The 23158-nt window shown below is 48.7% G+C and overlaps 1 protein-coding gene across 1 annotated transcript in view; it reads right to left on the bottom strand.

The window, feature by feature from the left end:
- Window positions 1-23158, bottom strand: part of TEKT5 (tektin 5) — a 49068-nt gene that overhangs the window by 2967 nt on the left and 22943 nt on the right. The window contains exon 6 of the mRNA XM_086375798.1: window positions 784-938. Coding sequence (XP_086231924.1) covers window positions 784-938 — 155 coding nt within the window. The remainder of the gene's footprint in view (window positions 1-783; window positions 939-23158) is intronic.

Genomic DNA, 23158 nt, shown 5'->3' with positions numbered 1-23158 from the left:
TGGGCCTGCAGTGAGCTTTGTGCCACTCTCCCGTCAAAAGAAGCAGTTCCTCCTTAGCTAAGTGGGACGGGCAGGATTGGGCTGTTCCAAGGCGATGGCACCCCACTCCAGTACTCTTGCCTGAAAAATCCCATGGACGGAGGAGCTTGGTAGGCTGCAATCCATGGGGTCGCGAAGAGTCAGACACGACTGAGCGACTTCACTTTCACTTTTCACTTTCATGCATTGGAGAAGGAAATGGCAACCCACTCCAGTGTTCTTGCCTGGAGAATCCCAGGGACGGGGGAGCCTGGTGGGCTGCCGTCTATGAGATCCCACAGAGTCGGACACGACTGAAGTGACTTAGCAGCAAGGGCTTGCAGGTGAGAATTTCACAGAAAGGGCGCTGGAGGATGGGTGAGGTGTGGGCTGAGCATCTCTTTCACAGGAGCCTGGAGAGACGGGGCGGGGATTGGGGGGGCGGGGCGGGCAGGGTGGGGGGCGGTTGGAGCGATCAAAGGGCAACGACCACGCCTCCAGGCTGGGCGGCAGCTTCTCATTGGCTTGGAGAGTTCCCGCAGCAGAACAGGCCTACAAAACCGTCCTCACTTAGATGAGAAGGCGGCAGCGCAAAGGGGTGGCCTCCATTGGTGGGGAGACTGCCAAGGGCATCCTCAGAGCCCCAGGCCCCCAGTGCGCTGTGGAGTCGTAGACCCCGGTCTCCTGATGGGTGGAGGGTCCATTTCCCAGTTCCTGAGACCTGCCCCTCCCCTGCCGGCCCCTGACCCCCACCCCGCTACTCACTTGAACTGGGGGCTGTCCCTGCACAGCTCCACGTTGGGGCGCCGGGTCCGGCACTCCAGCCTCGTCTGTGCCACCTTCAGCGGGCACTCCTTGGCCATGATGGACCTTTCCAGCAGCATGATGGTGTTCTCCGTCTGGAAGATCTCCTGCAGCGTCTTCGGGGAACATTTGCGGTATCAGAAGGAACCTGAACTTGCATTTGTGTGCTTAGTCGCTCGGTCGTGCCTGACTCTTTGCCACCCCGTAGATCGCAACCCGCCAGGCTCCTCTGTCCATGGGTATTCTCCAGGCAAGAATACTAAAGGGGGTTGCCATGCCCTCCTCCAGGAGAATCTTCCCAACCCAGGGATCGAACCCAGGTCTCCTGCATCACAGGCCAACTTTACCAACTGAGCCACCAGGGAAGAACTTGCACTTAACCAACCATAAGTGCCCCCCAGAACTGAGTGTACTAAAAGTATGACACGCCACCGTGTATAAAACGTCCGTTCTCTTCCCTGTCATCTCCGGCAGCTCTAGATCTATGTATGAGCAGTTCTAGTTTTCATGGTGCCCCTCACCTGAGAGAAGGTTCTTTAGAGGTGGACTGCGCTGACACCCCTCCCAGACTTGTCAGGGCCCAATGGGGAGGTATTGTCAACCCACTCCAGTATTCTTGACTGGGAAATCCCCTGGACAGAGGAGCCTCGCGGGCTATAGTCCCTGGGGTCGCAAAGGAGTTGGACACGACTCAGCAACTCGGCAACAACAAATAACGAGGTGACGTGTGCTCTGTTCTGGACAAGCCTGGAATGGTACACCCTGCCACAGTGTCCCTCAACACCCTTCCTTCGATTAATCTATGGGCTTGTCTGTCTCCCTCCCTAGCATGTGAGCTCCAAGAGGTCAGGTGCTTTGCTTTATTCATTGCTGCATCCCCTCCACCCATCGCCAGGCACAGAGCTTAGTGCAGAGTGAGGGCTGTCAGATAAAATACCGCACACCCAGTTACATGTGAATTTCAGATCAACAACAAAGCATTTTTAGTACAGTAAGTCCAATTTGTTTCTAAATCCAACAAGATTAGCCTAGATACCCAATTAACACAGTTGGTGATACAGTACTGTACTATAATTGGTTTATAATACTTTTCACACAAATAATAGATAAAAAAATAAAATAAAACATTTTTACTCTTACAGTACAGTACCTTGAAACTACAGTACTACAGTACTACAGCTGCCATACAGGGGCTGGCATCAAGTGAACAGGCAAGAAGAATTACTGACTCGAGGAAGCAGAGGAGGTGGGAGATGGTAGAGCCGAAGGATCGTCAGTAATAGGAGACAGTGTGTGCATAGTCACTTAGTCGTGTCTGATTCTTTTCGACCCTTTGGACTGTAGCCCACCAAGCTTCTCTGTCCATGGGATTTTTCAGGCAAGAATACTGGAGTGGGCTGCCATTTCCTCCTCCAGGGCATCTTCCTGACCCAGGAAGGCAAGCTGCAATTTCACTCACTCCTGATGTTAATGCAATGCACGTTCACATCTTTGAAAGTTCACAACTTGAAGGTTCATATGTAGGGGATTTACTGATATGTCTCAATATTGCATAACACATACTTACACTAGAAAGTTGTTTGCTGTTGATCTGAAATTCAAGTTGAACTGGACATCCTGCATTCTTATTTGCTAAATATAGAATTTTATTATGCTCATACTCATAGTAGGAGCTCAATAAACATCCATTGAATGAACGAATGAATCACAGTGGGACCTCGAAGTCTAGATTTTTAGTTAGTTGCCCAAGGGTCCTTATGCACACTGAAGTTTTGGACCAGTGTGCCCTGAAATGTATATGGTCCTGTCACAGATTTTAATATGCAGAGAACTGTTACATGTGAGTATACCAGTGCTCCTGAATGTGGTGGGGACTGCAAGTCTAAGACCCTGTCTCACTTTTAGGGACTTTGTAACCATATTGTTTTTCTCTTTGACATGAGAAAGAGAAACAACTGATGCCGAACAACTGATGCTTTTAAACTGTGGTGTTGGAGAAGACTCCTGAGAGTCCCTTGGACTGCAAGGAGATTAAACCAGTCCATCCTAAAGGAAATCAGTCCTGAATATTCATTGGAAGGACTGATGCTGAAGCTGAAACTCCAATACTTTGGCCACCTGATGCAAAGAACTGACTCACTGGAAAAGACCCTGATGCTGGGAAAGATTGAAGGCAGGAGGAGAAGGGAATGACAGAGGATGAGATGGTTGGATGGCATCACCGACTCTTTGGACATGAATCTGAGCAAGCTCCTGGAGTTGCTGATGGACAAGGAAGCCTGGCGTGCTGCAGTCCATGGGGTCAAAAAGAGTCGTACACGACTGAGCGACTAAACTGAACTGAACTGAACTGATGAAATACTCACAAATCATAACATGACTATTTTACCTGGGTTGGGCCCATATTTTATGGGCAACAAGAAATTGCTTAAAAGAGATTTTTTTTCCCCAAAGAAGTAAAGTCCTGGCTTCCCTATTACCTTAACACGTTATTGACTGGAGACGTATTAATATATCTTTTATCACCCAAATGTTATTGACTGGAGATGTATCAATACGTTTTTAGACAGTGATACAATTAACATCACTGCGTGAAGTTGTTAGAACTTAAAGTTGATCAAAGATTCATTATCCAACTTCTGTCATTATCATTCACATTTTTCTCCCTCAGGGGTTTTTGATCCAACCTTATTGAGAAACCTATATGCAGGTCAGGAAGCAACAGTTAGAACTGGACATGGAACAACAGACTGGTTCCAAATAGGAAAAGGAGTACGTCAAGGCTGTATATTGTCACCCTGCTTATTTAACTTCTATGCAGAGTACATCATGAGAAACACTGGGCTGGAAGAAGCACAAGCTGGAATCAAGATTGCTGGGAGAAATATCAATAACCTCAGACATGCAGATGACACCACCCTTATGGCAGAAAGTGAAGAGGAACTAAAAAGCCTCTTGATGAAAGTGAAAGAGGAGAGTGAAAAAGTTGGCTTAAAGCTCAACATTCAGAAAACGAAGATCATGGCATCTGGTCCCATGACTTCATGGGAAATAGATGGGGAAACAGTGGAAACAGTGACAGACTTTATTTTTGGGGGCTCCAAAATCACTGCAGATGCTGACTGCAGCCATGAAATTAAAAGATGCTTACTCCTTGGAAGAAAAGTTATGACCAACCTAGATAGCATATTGAAAAGCAGAGACATTACTTTGCCAACAAAGGTCCGTCTAGTCAGGCTATGGTTTTTCCAGTGGTCATGTATGGATGTGAGAATCGGACTGTGAAGAAAGCTGAACGCCGAAGAATTCCTGCTTTTGAACTGTGATGTTGAAGAAGACTCTTGAGGGTCCCTTGGACTGCAAGGAGATGCAACCAGTCCATTCTGAAGGAGATCAGCCCTGGGATTTCTTTGGAAGGAATGATGCTAAAGCTGAAACTCCAGTACTTTGGCCACCTCATGCGAAGAGTTGACTCGTTGGAAAAGACTCTGATGCTGGGAGGGATTGGGGGCAGGAGGAGAAGGGGATGACAGAGGATGAGATGGCTGGATGGCATCACTGACTCAATGGACGTGAGTCTGAGTGAACTCCGGGAGTTGGTGATGGACAGGGAGGCCTGGCGTGCTGCGATTCATGGGGTCGCAAAGAGTCAGACATGACTGAGCGACTGAACTGAACTATGTATATTATAAATGCAAGTTTATTACCAAAAATTTTCAAAAGTGATGTATTACAAAATTTTGAGTAAAGAAGTATTTTTCATTGAATTTTATGCAGATACTTTTTCTGATTGTCTGAGCAACACATATACCAGTATCTTAGAAGATGACAGTTCTTCAGATTATAATTCTGATTCAGATGATGTGAATATTAGACCAAAAAAAAAAGACAAAAAATCTTAGGGATGGATTCTGAAATGGAAAGTGAAAATGAAACTCATGGTGCTGGAGAAGACTTTACAGGTGTGGCTTCTCAGGTGGCACAGTGGTAACGAACCCACCTGCCAATGCAGGAGACACAAAAGACACAGATTCAGTCCTTGGGTCAATAAGATCCCCTGGAGGAGGTCATGGCAGCCCGCTCCAGTACTCTTGCCTGGGAAATCCCATGGACGGAGGAGCCTGGTGGGCTACATTCCGTAGGGTCGTAAAGAGTTGGACACGACTGAAGCGACTTAGCGCGCACACACACAGTGGAAACTACTGAATATAATAACCCACAGAGTGTTAGTGAAATAACAGGAATTAATTTTGGCCAGCCAAAATAAAAATCCCTAGCCACAGGCACTAGTTTCTGGAAAAACCACTCAGCATGCCCTGGTCAATAATGAATTTGCATGCGGCTTAGTCATTCAGTCGCATCCAACTCTTTGCGACCCTATGAGCAGTAGCCTGCCAGGTTCCTCTGTCCATGGATTCTCCAGGCAAGAATACTGGGATGGGTTGCCATGCCTTCCTCCAGGGGATTTTCCCCACCCAGGGATCAAACCCAAGTTTCCTGTGTCTCCTGCAATGGCAGGTGGGTTCTTTACTATTGAGCCACCTGGGAAGCCCTATGTTACGGAAAAAAAAAAAAAAAAAGCCTACAAAGAGAACACGTCTCTGTTTCAAGAGAACAAAAGCATGCCCTTTTCCTACTTGGGCTGAGACAGAGGCAGAGTTATCTGAGGGTGGGGTAGGAGGGGGTGCTACACTGCCTCTTTCAAATCCCACCAAGGAGGGAGACTGGCCCCTCACCTGGTCCTCAGTGGGCCACCCAGACCAGAGCAATGCCAACCAGAGGCTGGTTAAACGCTATCCCATAAGAATGTTCCGTGCCCAGCATGGGAAGGTAAACACTCCACTGAGCGGGGAGAACAGCTCCTTAGAAGCCCAGGGGATTTTTCTCAGAAACTTACCCTTTGGATATACAGGTATGCAAAGCTCAGAGAGCATGCCGAACACACTGTAGAAGAAAACTGGGCCTTCCAACCCAGGTGGCTCAGTGGTAAAGGATCCATCTGCCAAGCAGGAGGAGTTTTGGCAGGCAGGTTCTTTACTACTGAGCCACCTGGGAAGCCCCCTTATGCCTCATTACAGGATACTGAACACAGTTCCCTGTGCTGTATAGGAGATCCTTGTTGTTTATTTTATACATAGAAGTGTGTGGACCCTCAACTCACATCACCAAAGTGAAAGTGTTAGTAGCTCAGTGGTGTCCAACTCTTTGTGACCCCATGGACTATAGCCCACCAGGTTCCTCTGTCCACGGAATTCTCCAGGCAAGAATACTGGAGTGGGTAGCCATTCCCTCCTCCAGGGGATCTTCCTGACCCAGAGATCAAACCTGGTCTCCTGCATTGCAGGCAGATGTTTTACTGTCTGCGCCACCAGGGAAGCCTGTATCTGCTCATCCCAAACTCCTCATTTATCCCTCCCACCCCCTTCCCCCTTTGGTAACCATAAGTTTGTTTTCTGTGTCTGTGAGTCAGTTTTGTAAATAAGTTGATTTGTATCATAGTTTAGATTCCATGTATAAGGGCCATCATAGGGTATTTGTCTTTCTCTTTCTGATTTACTTCACTTAGTGTGATAATCTTCTCTAGATCCACCCATGTTGCTGCAAATGGCATTCTTTCATTGTTTTTTATGGCTGAGTAGCATTCCATTCACCCCACTCCAGCACTCTTTCCTGGAAAATCCCATGGACGGAGGAGCCTGGAAGGCTGCAGTCCATGGGGTCGCTAAGAGTCAGGCACGACTGAGCAGCTGACTTCCCTTTCACTTTTCACTTTCATACATTGGAGAAGGAAATGGCAACCCACTCCAGTGTTCTTGCCTAGAGAACCCCAGGGACTGTGGGGCCTGGTGGGCTGCCGTCTATGGGGTCGCACAGAGTCGGACACGACCGAAGCGACTTAGCAGCAGCAGCATTCCATTATATACCACATGTTCTCCCCATTCATCTACCCATGGACCTTTAGGTCATTTCCATGTCTTGGCTTTTGTGAATAGTGCCACTATGAACATTGGAGTATATGTATCTTTTTGAATTAGAGTTTTCTCCAGGAATGGGATTGTTGGATCATATGGTAACTCTATTTTTAGGTTTTTGAAAAACCTCCATACTGTTTTTCCACAGTGGCCGCACCAATTTACATTCCCACCAATGGTGTAGAAAGGTTCCCTTTTATCTACACCCTCTCCAGCATTTATTTTCTGTATATTTTCTTTGATGATGAAAGGGCCTATCCCTTGACTCTAGCGAATAGGCGGACATTCATTCACATGCTCATTGATTTCTTCATTCACTCACTAATTTATGGATTCACTGATTCAGTCTTTGACTTAACTGTGGCTGAGGCACCTATTGGGTGCTAAGCACTGTTGTAGGTAGTGGACACAGCAGTGCACAGAACAGGTAGAAAACACCATCTTCAAGGAGTTACATTCTAGTACAGCGGTCCCCAACCTTTTGGCACCAGAGAAAAGTTTCATGGAAGACAGGCTTTCCATGGACCAATGAGGCAGGGTATGGTTTCAGGAGGATTCAAGAACATTACATCTATTGTGCACTTTATTTCTACTATTATTACATCAGTTCCACCTCAGATCATCCAGCATTAGATCCCCCAGAGGTTGGGGACCCCTGTTCTAGTGGATTATTTGCCCACTTCTTTAGGCAAGATTTATTAAGCACCTGGGCTTCCCAGATGGTGCTAGTGGTAAGGGACCTGCCTGCCAATGCAGGAGATGTGGGTTCAATCCTTGGGTCAGGAAGATCCCCTGGAGGAGGGCATGGCAACCCACTCCAGTATTCTTGCCTGGAGAATCCCAGGGACAGAGGAGTCTGGTGGGCTGCAGTGCATGGAGTTGCAAAGAGTTGGACACAACTGAAGTGACTAAGCACGCACACACATTTAGCACCCATAAGCCCTTACTACAACTGCAACCGTCTTTGTGCTGTGCTAAGTTGATTCAGTCGTGTTTGACTCTTTGCAACCCTATGGACTGTAGCCCGCCAGGCTCCTCTGTCCATGGGATTCTCCAGGCAAGAATACTGGAGTGAGTTGTCATGCCCTCCTCCAGGGGGTCTTCCTGATCCAAGGATTGAACCCATGTCTCTTACGTTTCCTGCATTGGCAGCTGGGTTCTTTACCACTAGTAGCATCACCTGGGAAGTGACCATCTTTGCCATCACAGAAGTTCAAGTTCCTCTCTCCCTGTTAACAACACAAATTTGAATGCCTTTAGTGTGCAGGATATTGGTGGGAGATGCCATCACTAGGAGGCATCCAGTACATTTCAGTTTTCTGGGAACTCTCATGTGAGCCCAGCAGTGAGGCAGGAAGACAGCAGCTCTCAGGGAAAACTAAAGCTTACTAATTGTTTTTCAAACCTGAGGACCACTTCCAGGGGCATGAGGCCAGTCTGTCCTGGCACAGCCTCCCAACACTTGCTCATCTCCCTTGATTGGCAAAGAGCAGCTGGGGGATCCAGAGACTTCTGCAGGCAACAGGCTCCAGTTACATGTTAACAAGCCTGCTCTGCTTTCGTTATATGTATCTTTCTACCGTGTGTGTGTGTGTGTGTGTGTGTGTGTGTGTGTGTGTGTCAGAATCTTTGCGACCCTATGGGCTGTAGCATGCTAGGCTCTGTCTATGGCATTCTCCAGGCAAGAACACTGGAGTGGGTTGCCATGCCCTCTTCCAGGGGATCTTCCTGACCCAGGGATCAAAACCCACATCTCATGTCTCCTGCATTGGCAGGCGGGTTCTTTACCACTTGTGCCACCCGGGAGACTGAGCTACTCTCTACTCCTGGCAAACGCTGTTGGTTTTCCATCCATAGAATAACATAATTACATTTTACCACGTGAATGAAACATGTAAAGTGAGTAACAGCCCAGGTGGCGGGGCGGGGGTGGGGGAGGGGCAGGCAGGTAAAATCAGGAAGGGTGACGGTGAAGGAGGGTGCTGAGGGGCACTGTGAAGCTACTTGCCCCCCGTCTCCTCCTCGGGGCTGGCTTTTGGCGGCGTGGTGGGGCAGCTGGAACCGACTCTTGCTTTTTCCCCATGCCACCACCCCTTCCCACCCCACCCCACCCCCTTGCATTTCTTGAACAGGCCTGCCTGTGGATTTTCCAGAACAGAAGGGGTTTTCCAGAATTGGCTGTTCTAGAACCCACTGATGACTCACACCCAAGGCAAATCTGCCCAGGCGGGTCTAAACTCTGCCGAGAAAATATTTCTCCAAACCTCCTGTCCAGCCTCCATCACTCACAGCCAGGGTCCTCTTCAATGGAAGGGAGAAAAAAGATACACACACACTCCTTCTTGGGGGCAGCCCCTGATGCCTACCACAGTCCTGCCAACCTGTGCACCTCCAAAAGCCCTGGAGGCAGTGACTCAGCTTCCAGAAGTTTGAGGAATGTGACCCCCAAGGGACAGGAGGCAGAGACCACGTGGGCTGACCAGAGGCAGGGGCTGGAGACAGAACAGCCTTGGCCTTCAGGCTTAGCAGGAAGCTAAGGTGCCAAGACTGAGCTCTGGTCCCAAGACCCCAAATTCCATGATGTCCCCCAAGGAGAAGAACTTGGAGTCCAAGAGGGTAATCCACATATCCCAGCATGTCCACTCCTGGTCTATACTATATACACTGAAGGAGCCCAAGACCATTCTGGAACATACGTGTCAAGGAGGTTCAGTGAGCTGGCAGCACCCAGCTGCTTGTGACCACAGAGACGGACATGTAAAAAACAGTAAATGAGCAGGTGGAGGATTTTGGCAGCCCATAGATGGATTAACCTCACATCCATAGGAACGATGCAAGGTGAGGAAACTGGGAAACAGATTGAGCTATTTGATACAATCCCTTTTGAGAAAAGTAAAGATCCATGCACAAGCAATGGCAATCCACGTTTTTTATAAGAACACATTTAAACGGGTGGCAGAGGAGGAGTGGTTAGGTTGCATCACCGACTCAATGGACATGAATTTGAGCAAACTTTGGGAGATAGTGAAGAACAGAGGAGCCTGATGTGCTGCAGTCCATGGGGCTGCAAAGAATCAAACACCACTGAGAGACTGAACAACATTTAAATCAATAGGTCAACATTCTTTAAAGAGGTCATATTCATTCATTCATTCAAATAGTCCCTGAGGGCAAGGTCAGCTATGGGAGAATAGGAGTTACCTTGAAGTTTAGGGATAAAAGGGTATAAACAAGGAAATGAGGGGCTTTGTACAAACACATGTGCCAGGAGCCAAGACGTATGATAAACTTACCTCTCTTCCCCAGGATCAAAAGAGGAGAAAAAAATCCCCATAATCCTATCAGAGCTAAGGTTTCCTTTTAAAATAACTTTTCTAAGGGAGAAATTCTATTAAAGACAAAATGCTATCTAATTGTAATGGGTGTTAATTCTTGCATTTGTTTGCCCATTAGCATTATCTGGACAGTTTTTTAAACTGCAGCTGTCTGCCCCCTCCACCAGAGGTTCAGATTTCATTGGCCCAGGATGCAGTGGGTGTCAAAAGGTTTTAGGAACTCCCTACAGGTGCAGCCAGAGTCACGAAACACTGATGCAGGTGATAGAGATGTGCAAATGCTAAAGAGTCCCAAGGGGAAGGAGATGGATTGAGGACTTGGATGTGCAACTCAAGACTGTCCATCTTGGCAGGAAAACTCCAGGTGGAGTCACTGGAGTAATTTCATCCCTTGAAAATATTTTTGGAGCTGTGCATGTGGGTGACCTGAGCACCATGGGCTTGGGTTTCCAGCAAGGGGCCTGGGGGAAAGGAGGCTGCTTCATCACAGGGTTTTCAAGTTTCTGGGGGAAATTTGATGTCAGCAATTGGAAATCCTGGTGCTCAGCCCAGAGCTGTGCCCTTGTCCCGCACTGTGGTCACCTAGGCAATCCAGACCCCAGCCCAGGCAGGCAGGAAGCTCAGAGCACAGGCAGCCTTGCCGGGCAAGTCTGTACATGCTCTGCAGCTCAGAATCGCTCAGACCCAAGGCGCCTGTAATATGCATGTGGGCACGCATGCGCGCACACACACACACACGGAATGAGCGTCTCGAACACCTTCACCACCCTTTGCAGGGGGAAGAAGATAGAGGTGTTTGAGGCATTCAATTACCCACTCACCCACCACCTGCCCATGGAGCTGGTGCATCTCACAATCCACATCTAACCCAGCATGCTCCCACCACAGGGCCTTTGCATAGACTGTTCCCGCTGCCAGGGACGCTCCTTCCCCAGATCTCCACATGGCTCATGCCCTCATGCCCTTCTGGTTATGGCTAAAATGCCCAGAAGACCTCTCTCTGATCATTTCCTTTAAACTTACAACCCCCAAACCAGCCAGCACTCCCAATTGTTCAAATTCTGCTTTCTTTTCTCTATAGTCGTTATACCTTCTGACATACTGTGCTTTATTCATTAAAGAGCCTCTTGATGAGGGTAAAAGAGGAGAGTGAAAGAGCTGGCTTAAAAGTCAACATTCGAAACACAAAGATCATGGCATCCTGTCCCATCACTTCATGGCAAATAGATGGGGAAACAATGGAAACAGTCTTTATTTTATTAACCCAAGTTTATTTTCTTGGGCTCCAAAATCACTGTGGATGGTGACTGCAGCCATGAAATTAAAAGATGCTTGCTCCTCGGAAGAAAAGCTATGACAGACCTAGACAGCGTATTAAAAAGCAGAAATAACGCTTTGCCGACAAAGGTCCATATAGTCAAAGCTGTGGTTTTCCCAGTAGTCATGTACGTATTTAGACCATGAGTCATGTGAGAGTTGGACCATAAAGAAGGCTAAGAGCCAAAGAATTGATTCTTTTGAACTCTGGTGTTGGAGAAGACTCTTGAGAATCCCTTGGACAGCAAGGAGATCAAACCAGTCAATCCTAAAGGAAATCAACCCTGAATATTTATTGGAAGGAATGATAATGAAGCTGAAGCTCCAGTTCTTTGGCCACTTGATCCAAAGAGCCTACTCACTGGAAAAGACCCTAATGCTGGGAAAGATTGAAGGTGGGAGGAAAAGGGGGCAACAGAGGATGAGATGGTTGAATGGCATCACCGATTCAATGCACATGAGTTTGAGCAAACTCTGGGAGATAGTGAAGGACAGGGAAGCCTGGCGTGCTGCAGTCCATGGGGTCGCAAAGAGTTGGGCACGACTGAGCAACTGAACAACAATTCATTAATGTTGTCCATCATCCTCTACCAGGGAGTAAGCTCCATGTGGGGAGGGATTTTTGTTTTGCTCTCTGCTGAATTCCCACTGCCTAAACCAATCAGTGCCCGGGACATAGTAATAATATCACCTAACACTTAAAATAGTGCTGACAGGGTGCCAGGCATTTTGCTAAAAGCTGTATGTATTGCCCAATTGTTCAGTCGTTCAGTGGCATCCAACTATTTGCGACCCTGTGGACTACAGCCTGCCAGGCTCCTCTGCCCATGGAATTTTCCAGATAAGAATACTGGAGTGGGTTGCACTTCCTATTCCAGGGGATCTCAGGGATAGAACCCAAGTATCCTGACTCAGGGATAGAACCCAAGTCTCCTGCATTGGTAGGCAGATTCTTTACCACTGTGCCACCTGGGAAGCCCACCGACTAATTAGTAGATGCTTAATGAACACTTCCTCCCTGGATGGACCAATGCACACCATGAGGTGTTTGCTTAAGTAGAAAGCAGAGACATTGGCACCAGACAACCTGAATCTCTCCAAATCCCAGCCCCAGCACATCCAAGCTGGGTGACCTTAGGCAAGTGTCCTAGGCTCTCTGAGCCTTTCTAGTAAAATGGGGATCACAGCCACTCCACAGAGTGGAGGTGAGGCCATTGTGCCAGGCCTTGGAGAAGGAGCTCTTGGAAACCTTAGCAAGTATATAAAGCCCTTCACTGCTGGCACACGAAGCCAGTGACACTCCTTTGTGGTAACTTGAAAAGCCTTGGCACCAAGTCCTGCTCTTCCCAAAGCAAGCCCGTGCCTGTGTGTGCGTGTTCCTCCCACAAACACGCCCTGGGAAAAGCCATCGTGCCCCTCCTTCCATCTTCCCTTGGCCAGCTAAAGAGCTCTCGCCCTCCTTCCCTGTCTGCCTTTCTCCCCAGTCCCTGAGCTGGGGAAACCTCCTGGGGCAGGGCGAAGGGCTGCCTGCTGTGGGATTGGCCCAGGGGCTCACCCCATGGGAGGAATCTCTGCAGCCTTGGTCCAAAGCTGGAACTCAGTTGGGAAGGAGGGTCCCCAGGCCCTAGACTGAGAAAGGGGTAGTTCTAAGCCTCCCGTGTGCCAGGCACAGGGGGCAAGGAAGGCAGGTCCCTTCAGCTCACTGAGTCCCTCTGCAGTCACACAGATCTAGGTTCAAATACCAGCTCCGGCTCTTCCCCACTGTGTGCCCTTCAACCGGTCGCTTACCCTATCTGTGCCGTATATACTCGTGTATTCGATATCCACTGAGCCTCTTCACTCAGTAGCCCCATCTATGGGGCCAGACATTGTACAGGACACTTGTTCTTTTTGTTGTTGTTGTTGTTTCGTTGCTAAGTCATGTCCGACCCCTTGCCATCCCATGGACTATACACCCACAGGGCTCCTCTGTCCATGGGATTTCCCAGGCAAGAATACTGTGAACGTGAAGTGAAAGTGAAAGTTGCTCAGTCGTGTCCGACTCTTTGAGATCAGGCCAGAAAGCTGGAGTAGGTAGTCAGTCCCCTTCTCCGGGAGATCTTCCCAACCCAGGGATTGAACCCAGGTCTCCCACATTGCAGGCGGATTCTTTACCAACTGAGCCACCAGGGAAGCCCAGAATACTGTAGTGGGTTGTCATTTCCTTCTCCAGGGGATCTTCCCAACCCAGGGACAGAACCCCCATCTTCTGCTCGGCAGGCAGATTCTTTACCATGGAGTCACCTGGGAAACCCATGCTTTTATTATCATGCTATAAAGTTTGCATAATAATAATAACAAATCACCCACCAGGTTACCGTGCAGATTAAATGATACTGTATATAAAATGCTTAGTCCAGTGCAGACACGTGCCATGAGGCTGTCCCTCCTGCCCACCCTCCGCCCAGCTCCCATCCTGCAGTGTTCAGTCCCTTAGGAGGTTTTTCCTTTGGGATAATTGTTGTTGTTTAATGTCAGACAATAGGAACCTCAGAGTTTGTCTCTGCAGGTGACTTCAGTCCCCTCAGACGTCCAGTCCAGGGCTCAACTTCCATCAACCCACTTATTAGGGTGTAAGGGGTCAAGGCAGGGGTTGCCTGTGCAGCGGAGGAGGAGTGTCCTCTTTCTCAGCTTCTAGAATGCGGCTCAGGGAGGGTCGGCTCAAGGTAGAAGGTGGGTCAGTCCCCCAAACCCCAACCCCCCAACCCCCCAGCCCCCCAGCCCTGCCTGAGGAACCAAAGAGCGTTTTGTTCACCACACCCCTCTACCTTCCCAACTCCCCACTCTCCTCCCCACCCCTTTCCCCCCTCCGCCCCCCGCCCCTGCTCCAGGCAGATTCTCAGCCACGGGGGGCCTCCTTGCAGGGTGTCTTGGAGGTAAGAGTCCTGGGCAGGAAGTCAGGAGACTGGGGTCCCATCCAAGCCCTAACACAAACCAGCTGTGGAACTCATACCTCACTCAGAGCCCCGGGCTGTGGGGGCCCCAATTTCCTTATCCAGCAAATGGGGACTCAAGACCTGTCTCCCTGACTGGTTAGGGCACTGAAAGTGCTCCTGGACCAAGTTCAAGCTCTAATCCATCACCATCACCTCCGTGTGCCCGGAGCCACGTCCTCTGAGATGCAGTCTGAGAGCTGCTGTTAAGAGCTGCAGGTGTGGCTGTGTGTGTGCACATGTGTGTATGTGCAGGTATGCGTCTGTGATTTTAAGTCTTCAAGTCAACCCCCCTCAGATGGCTGGGAGTCCCAGTACATAGCCTTCTGGAGCACCTTGAAGATGCTGTAGACAGTGGACACATTTTTCTCTAAGTAGATATTTTCGGTTTTAGACATATAGTTTCTGTCACATATAGTTTCTGAGTTTCTGAGCTCAACTCAGCCAAGGTAGTGCACAAGTAACCCCAGACAATACAGAAATGTATGGGGGAATCTGTGTTCCAATAAAACTTTATTTACAAAAACAGTCGGGGGAGGGGCAGATTTGGCCCCAGGGCTGATAGTTTGATGGGCTTCCCAGGTGGCTCAATGGGTAAGGAATCCACCTGCCAATACAGGAGATGCAGGATGGATCCTTGGGTCAGGAAGATCCCCTGGAGAAGGGAATGGCAACCCACTCCAGTATTCTTGCCTGGAGAATCCCATGAACAAGGAGCCTGGCGGGCTACAGACCAATGGGGGTCACAAAGAGTCAGACATGACAGAGCGTGCACGCAGGCTGTAGCTCATCACAGAGGAAGTCCTGATCCCTCTAAGCCTCCCATCACGCACAGGCTGCTGCTTCTTCAAGGTTTCCCACGTTCAGAGAGTAATTTCTCCAACAGCTTTGCTACTCAAGGGGTGGTCTGCAGACCAGCATGGCTGGACTCTGAGTGCTCGTCATACACGCAGAGTCTCGGGCCCCAGCCCAGACCTCCCAAAGTGCTGCGCCATTTTAACAAAATGCTGAGGTGACCACATGCACGGTTAAAGTTTTAAAGCAGAAGGACATGGTCGGGTTTGTTGTTTGAGGCAGATCTCTCCGGCTGCCGTTAGGAGGGTGGGCAGAGGGCACAAAGCTGGGAAGAAGATGGCCAGTGAGGAACTGAGAGGCAGGAGGGCCCACACCGAGTCCAGATGGAGAGACGCAGAGGGAACAAGGTCACGAGAGGACACGAAGGGCAAAATGTGGTGCGCCGTAATGGTCTGAGTGAGCTGAGGGAGGAAGTGCCAGCCCCTAAAATCAGAAGGCTGCTGTTCAAAGGCCAGCACCACACCACTGAGCACATGGGCTTGGCAAATGGCCAAACCTCTCTGGGCCTGTTTCCCCATCTGTATAATGGAGATAATAACAATGTCTACCTCAGAGGGTGACTGTGAGGGTTAATTTAGGTACCCTTTGCTAAGCACAATGGCTGCCACCTAACAAGCACTCTGTAGACCTCAGCACTTTCTATCTAGCCACCCATCCATTCATATATCCACCTACGTACCCATCCATCCATCCACCCATCCATCCATATATCCACTTATGTGCCCATCCATCCATGCATATATCCACCTATGTACCCATCCATCCATCCATATATCCACCTACGTACCCATCCATCCATATATCCACCTACGTACCCATCCATCCATCCACCCATCCATCCATATATCCACCTATGTACCCATCCATCCATCCATCCATATATACACCTACGTATCCATCCATCCATCCATCCATCCATGTATCCATCCATGTCTACCTATCTTCTACCTTTTATCCTTTCTTTTAAAAAATATTTATTTGGCCGCGCCAGGTCTTATTTGTGGCACACAGCATGTGGGATCTGGTTCCCTCACTAGGGATCAAACCAGGCCCCCTGCATTGGGAGCGCAGAGTCTTAGCCACTGGACCACCAGGGAATTCCCTCCTTTCTTTTTTTTAAAAAGTCAAACCTTAATGCCAGGAGACCGAGTCTTCTCAGTCTTGGCGCTATTGATATTTGGGGCAGGGTTATTCTGTTATTCTGTGGTGCTTCCCTGTGTGCTGCAGGGTGTTCAGCTGCATCCCTGGTCTCTACCCACTGGGTGCCAATAGCAGCCCCTCCCAAGTCGTAACGACCAAAAGTGTCTCCAAACATTGTCAGATGTTCCCTGGTGTAAAATCGTCCCATTGGAGGGCACTGATCTAGACATTATTGTTGTTGTTGTTGTTAGGAGCAGGGAAGATGCTCACACTGACTTAAAGAATACACTCTGGAGCAGAACACGTAGATTCAAATCCTGACTCTGCCATTTACTAGCTGCACTAGGTAAGGGCTTTAGGAAAATATTTGTCCTTGGTTTCCTCATCTGTAAAATGGGGCTAAAAGTAATCCCTTCTTCACAGGGTTGTTGGCAACCCACTCCAGTATTCTTGTCTGGGAGATTTCATGGACAGGAGACCCTGGTGGGCTCTAGTCCATGGGGTTGCAAAGAGCTAGACATGACTGAGCGTGCACACACACAAACACACACACCACACACACACACACACACCACACACACACACACACACCACACACACGGGGTTGTAGGAGGGAAAATGAGTTAACGTTAGAAAAGCACTTAGAACTCTAGCTGCACGGAGTGAGGTTAATATGCCTCTTGTGATGGAGAGTTTTTTCTTTCACCTTCTACTTGCAATAGGATGACAAACTAGATGGTGATCATCCACATTCAGACCTTGTGACGGCAAGCTCCAGTCCCAGGCTTGGGGAAACGATTAAGTCCTGGCTGGAAATGGTCTTTGGCCCCAAATGGCAAGGTACGTCCTTGCTAGGCGTGCCTAGGACGAAACCAACCTCAGCTCAGTGGAAAAGTGCTCTGATGTTCCCGGCTGGAACAGAAATCCACCCAAGGGCTTTGAAAGGGGGGACGCTTTTGGCAGTGGTGTTGGTCATTTCAAAACATCTGCCTGCATCTTGTGACAGCAGACAAAGCCTCCAGGACCGGGAAATTATTTTTGATGTGAAGGGAAAAAAGGGGGATTTAGCAGTTCCAGCCAGCTTTGGGCTTCTGCATGCTTTGTGCAACCTTGCAAATTTATTGTTTTCCAAATTGCGTGCAGCCAAGGGGTTTCCAAGGAGATGCCTGACTCAGTGCAGTTTCCCCAGCTTCGGAAGGCAGAAAGCAGCTTGGAATCCTTTTTCTGGTCAAATGGTGGAAGATTTTCAACGGCAGCTGAGCCCAGGGGCGAGAGCTAGTGGAGGAGGGCTCCAGAGGGACTTGGCCAGAAATGCAAGTCATGAAAGAGCCAGAGCAGCGAGTCTCAAACTCGGCCCACTTGATGTCTGGGGCCCCGGCTTCGTTGTCGGGAGGGTGGACTGCTTTGTGCATCGACATGTTTAGCAGCATCCCTGGATTCCACCCACTGTTTGTGTCTGTCAGGAGCACGCTGCCCCCTTCCCCCTCCACATGGCAAGTTGTAACAACCAAAATATCTCCAGACGTTGGCAAATGCCGCTGGGGAGTAAATTCAGCCAGGGTGAGAATTACTACTCCGAGGAGAGATGTTGAGTCAACCCGAGTCACAGTTGTTTCTGTCCAGAGGCTGCCTTCAGACAATGCCAGGCCAGTACACATCCCAGCTGCTCAGAGGTCATCTGGGTTCAGGTGTCCTGAAAGTCCTGGAGGGGTGGAGGCTCCCTGCTACAGAGGACACTTGTACGACTCTGTGAAAATTCACGGGCATCCAGTATCTCAGGCCCTCAGGCATCTTCTTAACGCTTATCACCATTTTCATTAATGAGGTTTTCGCTTATTTAAAAAAGTATTTATCTATTTATTTGGCCTCACTGTGTCTTAGTTGCAGTACTCAAATTCTTAGTTTTGGCATGTGGGATCTAGTTCCCGGAGTGAACCCAGGCCCCCTGCATTGGGAACCCAGAGTCTTAGCCACTGGACCACCATGAAAGTTCCCACTTTAAAAAAAAAATGGTCTGTCCCACTGGGACATAGGGCTTCGCTGGGGGGACAGTGGTAAAGAATCCACTTGCCAATGCAGGAAATGCAGGAGACACAGGTTCAATCCCTAGGTCTGGAAGATTCCCCTGGAGAAGGAAATGACAACTTATGCCAGTATTCTCGCCTGGGAAATTCCATGGATGGAGGAGCCCAGCAGGCTACAATTTCTGGGGTAGCAAAAGAGTTGGACATGACTTAGTGGCTAAACAACAAACTAGAACATAAGCTCATAGGCAGGGCCCCTTGGACCCCATGCTCCTAACTCAGAGTCTAGCACACCGGGTGTGCTTTTAGTAAATACTGGGTCACCCAAAGAGTTTATCCGGGATTTTCTGCAAGACGCTAACGAACTTTTTGGCTAAACCAATACCTCTCAGGGAGAGAGGATTGGATTAGTAAATACTTATTGCACATTTGCACCTGGCAGGCACACTTGGGAGCACTGGTGAAAACTTGGATGTCTGGACCCGAGTTTCTGAGTCAGGATGTCCAGGATGGGACCCAAGGATGTGCACTTCCTTCTAACAAGTTCCCAGATGATACTGATGCAGTTGGTTCAGGATCGCACCTTGAGAACCACTGGTCTGAATGCTGATCCTTTCATTCTCAACCTTGGCTGGGGAGTTTAAAAAGCTGGATGCCCAGGCTACATCCCAACCAATCAAGTCACAATCCCTAGAGATGCAGGTAATTCCAACATGTGAGTGTTGAGAATTGCTCAGCTGTATCTTTTCCTGGGCAAACTCGTGGAGACAGTGAGGGACAGGGAAGCCTGGTGTGCTGCAGTCCATGGGGTCCCAAAGAGCTGGACACGACTTAGCAACTGAACAACAACAATCTTTTGTTTTCATTCTCACAGGATTATTCCTCTCTCAGAGATTAGGAAACTGAGACTCAGAGGAGTTAGTTAGTTTACCAGATGCAACTCTGGTCTTTGGATCCCAGAGGCCATTTCCTTTCAGTTTGCTTGTCCCTCTCTGTCAGCGCAGGTTATAAATCAGACCACAGGGTGGTTTGTTTGTTTTACCATTTTCACAGTTAATAGTCACTGAGCACTTATGAAGTGACCAGCGTGGATGCTCTTATTCCCAGAGCAAACATTTGCCAACCATTATTCCTCCCATTTGACTGAGACATGAAGAGGTAGGGCAACCTGACCTTGGCCACGTAGTTAGGAAGTGCTGGAGCCAGAAGTGAACCCAACCATCTTCACGGCACTGTGCGGGCTCACGTGTGGGAGAAGCATGGGGAGACGGAAGGGGAGACTGGACCAGGAGGCAAGCCCATGTGAAAGCCAGGAGTGGAGGTGAGGCTGGGCAGTGGGTCTCAAGAAGGCAAGGAGCTGAGGACCCAAAGAGGGAGATGTCACAACTTGGAAGAAACTCGGAGACTGTTGGCACACACCCATACCCAGAAGGCACCCAGGCAGCCCTCTGCCTCCTCTGGGCTGCATCTTACTGTCTTCTTGTCTCAGCAGTAACCAATCTCAGGGATTGCCCTGCCCATGGCTTCCAGTCAAAGCATATGATTGGCTAATACCAACTGCAAAGTGCAGTCCTAGCTTCCCTGAGCATCAGTGAGCTCAAAACACCCTCATTAGTAGCGTCCCCAGCTCCAGCCCTGGCTGAGCTAACCTTGCTCATTTTCTCCCTACTCTCCTGTCTGGTCCCTCCAGCTTTCTGCATTTGTTGGCTACCTTCCCAGTTCTGGACCTTGGCTCTGTTTTCCTGATTCCAGCAGCATCTCTCTCACTTGGCACAGTGTCACCATGAACAGATAACTGGTGGACATGGCACCCCCTCCATCACCTCACCATTTGGCACAGCCCTCAGAGCCACCTATATCTGAGCTCTCATAGACCCCCTCATGCTGGGTGTCCTCAGGCACACCCCCCCCCAACCCCACAAAAAAAAAGTGATGAGACCTGAGCCCACATGACACCAGGGAACCGTTGATTCCTGCTGGTACTAAGGCGAGCATCAGGCAGAGACCTACTGCACACGGGGCTTTTCCTGACGGTTACCCTGCCATATCTACATACCCACAAGGGCTCAATGGCTCAGTAGTGTCCGACTCTGTGCCACCCCATGGGCTGTAGCCCACCAGGCTCCTCTGTCCAGGGGATTCTCCAGGCAAGAATAATGGAGTGGGTTGCCATTCCCTCCTCCAGGGGATCTTCCCGACCCAGGGATCCAACCTTCATCTCTTGTGTCTCTTGCATTGGCAAGTGGATTCCTTACCACTGCACCACCTGGAAAACCCCTAGTTATTTAATCTATTTCTTCAAATCAATGCCCTTTTCAGCTTTGAACAAATGTATTTGAAATGGCATCTTTATAGTATTGCCATATGTAGAAAGGGATTCCTTGGTAACTCAGCTGGTAAAGAATTCACCTACGATGCAAGAGACCCTGGTTCATTTCCTGGGTCAGGAAGATTCACTGCAGAAGGGATAGGCTACCCACTCCAGTATTCTTGGGCTTCCTTGGTGGCTCAGTTGATAAAGAATCCACCTGCAATGAGGGAGACCTGGGTTCGATCCCTGGGTTGGGAAGATTCCACAGAGAAGGGAATGGCTACCCAGTCCAGTACTGTGGCCTGGAGAATTCCATAGACTCTATAGTCCATGGGGTCACAAAGAGTCAGACACAACTGAGCAATTTTCACATATGTAGAAAGCGAGTATCTCCTGCCATAGATAGAGGGTCCCATCATGGTAGAGAAGATGGGAAAAGACCTTAATTTCAAAGGGTCAGCGCAGCCTGAGACTTGAAGTCTGCCTGGAAAGGGAGATTCCCAAACAAAAGAGAGATGGCAGAGACAGACTAGTGTCACATCAGGCCTCATTGCTCGACACTGTTGGAAGGACTGACAGAAGGAACCTGAAACAAGAACGTGCTCAGTAGACACGATGGTCTTTAAGGCCTGGCCCATCCACTCCTCACCAGTCTATCCGTCAAGGCACAGGGGCAGGCAGCCCGGCTCCTCAGCACTTGTGCTTGGCTGGTTTTGGAAACGAGCTGTCAGGAGCTTGGCTGCCGGCTCTGGTGCTGGAAGGGATCCGACTGCTTGCGAAGCACAAAAGCGTTTCCCACTCCACCATGGGGTCCAAGCTTTGTTGGACAAATAGAGGGGCTGGCAGCAGGCACTGGGGCCCTCAGATGGTGACTGCAGGTCCTCACCCCCATAGATAGCGCACACCCTACTGCCCCACACCCTCCCAGGGGAGGAGAGGTTCTGCTGGTGTGAATGACCCCTTGGAAGTCAAAACCTCAAAGAAACTTCAGAGTGAAAGCAGAAACCTTACAAGGTGAAAACTCAGAGCCCCTGTGTTCTCTACAGTCCTTTCCAGGCCTGGCTGCTTTCTTGCATTTCCTCCAATGTACAGAGCAGATGTGGAAAAAGATGGGAAAAAATGGAAAGAGTTGCAGATTTTATTTTCTTGGGCTCCAAAATCACTTCAGACAGTGACTGCAGCCATGAAATTAAAAAACGCTTGCAACTTGGAAGAAAAGTTATGACAAACCTAGATGGCATATTAAAAAGCAGAGACATCACTTTGCTGACAAAGGTCTGTATAGTCAAAGCTATGGTTTTTCCAGTAGTCATGTACAGATGTGAGAATTGGACCATAAGAAAGGCTGAACGCTAAAGAATTAATGCTTTGGAAGTGTGGTGTTGGAGAAGATTCTTGAGAGTCCCTTGGACAGCAAGGAGATCAAACCAATCAACCCTAAAGGAAATCAACCCTGAATATTCATTTGAAAGACTGACTCTGAAGCTGCAGCTCCAGTACTTTGGCCACCTGATGCGAAGAGCCTACTCAGTGGAAAAGACCCTGATGCTGGGGAAGACTGAGGGCAAGAGGAGAAGAGAGCTGTTGAGGAATATCAGGGTTGTTGTGGTGTATCAATATATACCAGGGATAGTACCTATCAGTACAACACAGTATCCATTCAAGACACGTAAGACTCAGGAATAAGAAGGAACAAACTAGGGATCTCAACTATGCTGAATGGAAAAAAGCCTAATGAAAAAGAGTGGCTAGAGTATGGTGCCCTTTATGTAATTATTCTGGAAAATGCAAACTAATCTGTAGTGACAGAAAGCAGATCAGTGGTTGTGTTGGGAATGGGGGGGGGGGCGGGTCAGGAGGAAGAGATGACAAGGGACACAAGGAAATCTTTTTGTATGTTCACTACTTTGCTTGAGGTGGCAGCTTCATGACATATGTGTGTCAACGCTTCTTACAGTCTACACTTGAAATATAAACAGTTAATTACATGTCAAGTAAAAATAGAGCTGTTAAAAGAAAAACGTGAGGGTCCAAATAATATGTGGGCCAAGTTTGTTTAACCCCTGGACTACAAGTATTTATCCTCTAATTTAAAATCCCCTCCAGGGACTTCCCTGGTGGTCCAGTGGTTAAGATTTCACTTTCTCTTGCAGGGGATGAGGGTTTGATCCTTGGTCAGGGAGCTAAGATTCCATATGCCTCATGACCAAAAAATCAAAACGTAAAACAGAAGCAATATTGTAACACATTCAGTGAAGACTTTAAAAGTGGTCTACATTTTTTTTTTTTAATCTTAAAAAAAAAAAAAGAAAAACCACTTCATCCTCATTTACTTAGACTTCATCAGGCACCGTGCATTTTGGGAGGCACTGAGGTTGCAAAGGCATGGTAAGAAATTCCCATGACAGCA

Source organism: Bos grunniens, chromosome 25 (genome assembly GCF_055505025.1).
Source record: "Bos grunniens cultivar Pamir isolate PY7600 chromosome 25, Bosgru_T2T1.0, whole genome shotgun sequence".
NCBI classification, from domain to species: domain Eukaryota; kingdom Metazoa; phylum Chordata; class Mammalia; order Artiodactyla; family Bovidae; genus Bos; species Bos grunniens.
Note: the sequence above shows the minus strand (reverse complement) of the source record. Positions and strands in the feature narration are given on the sequence as shown.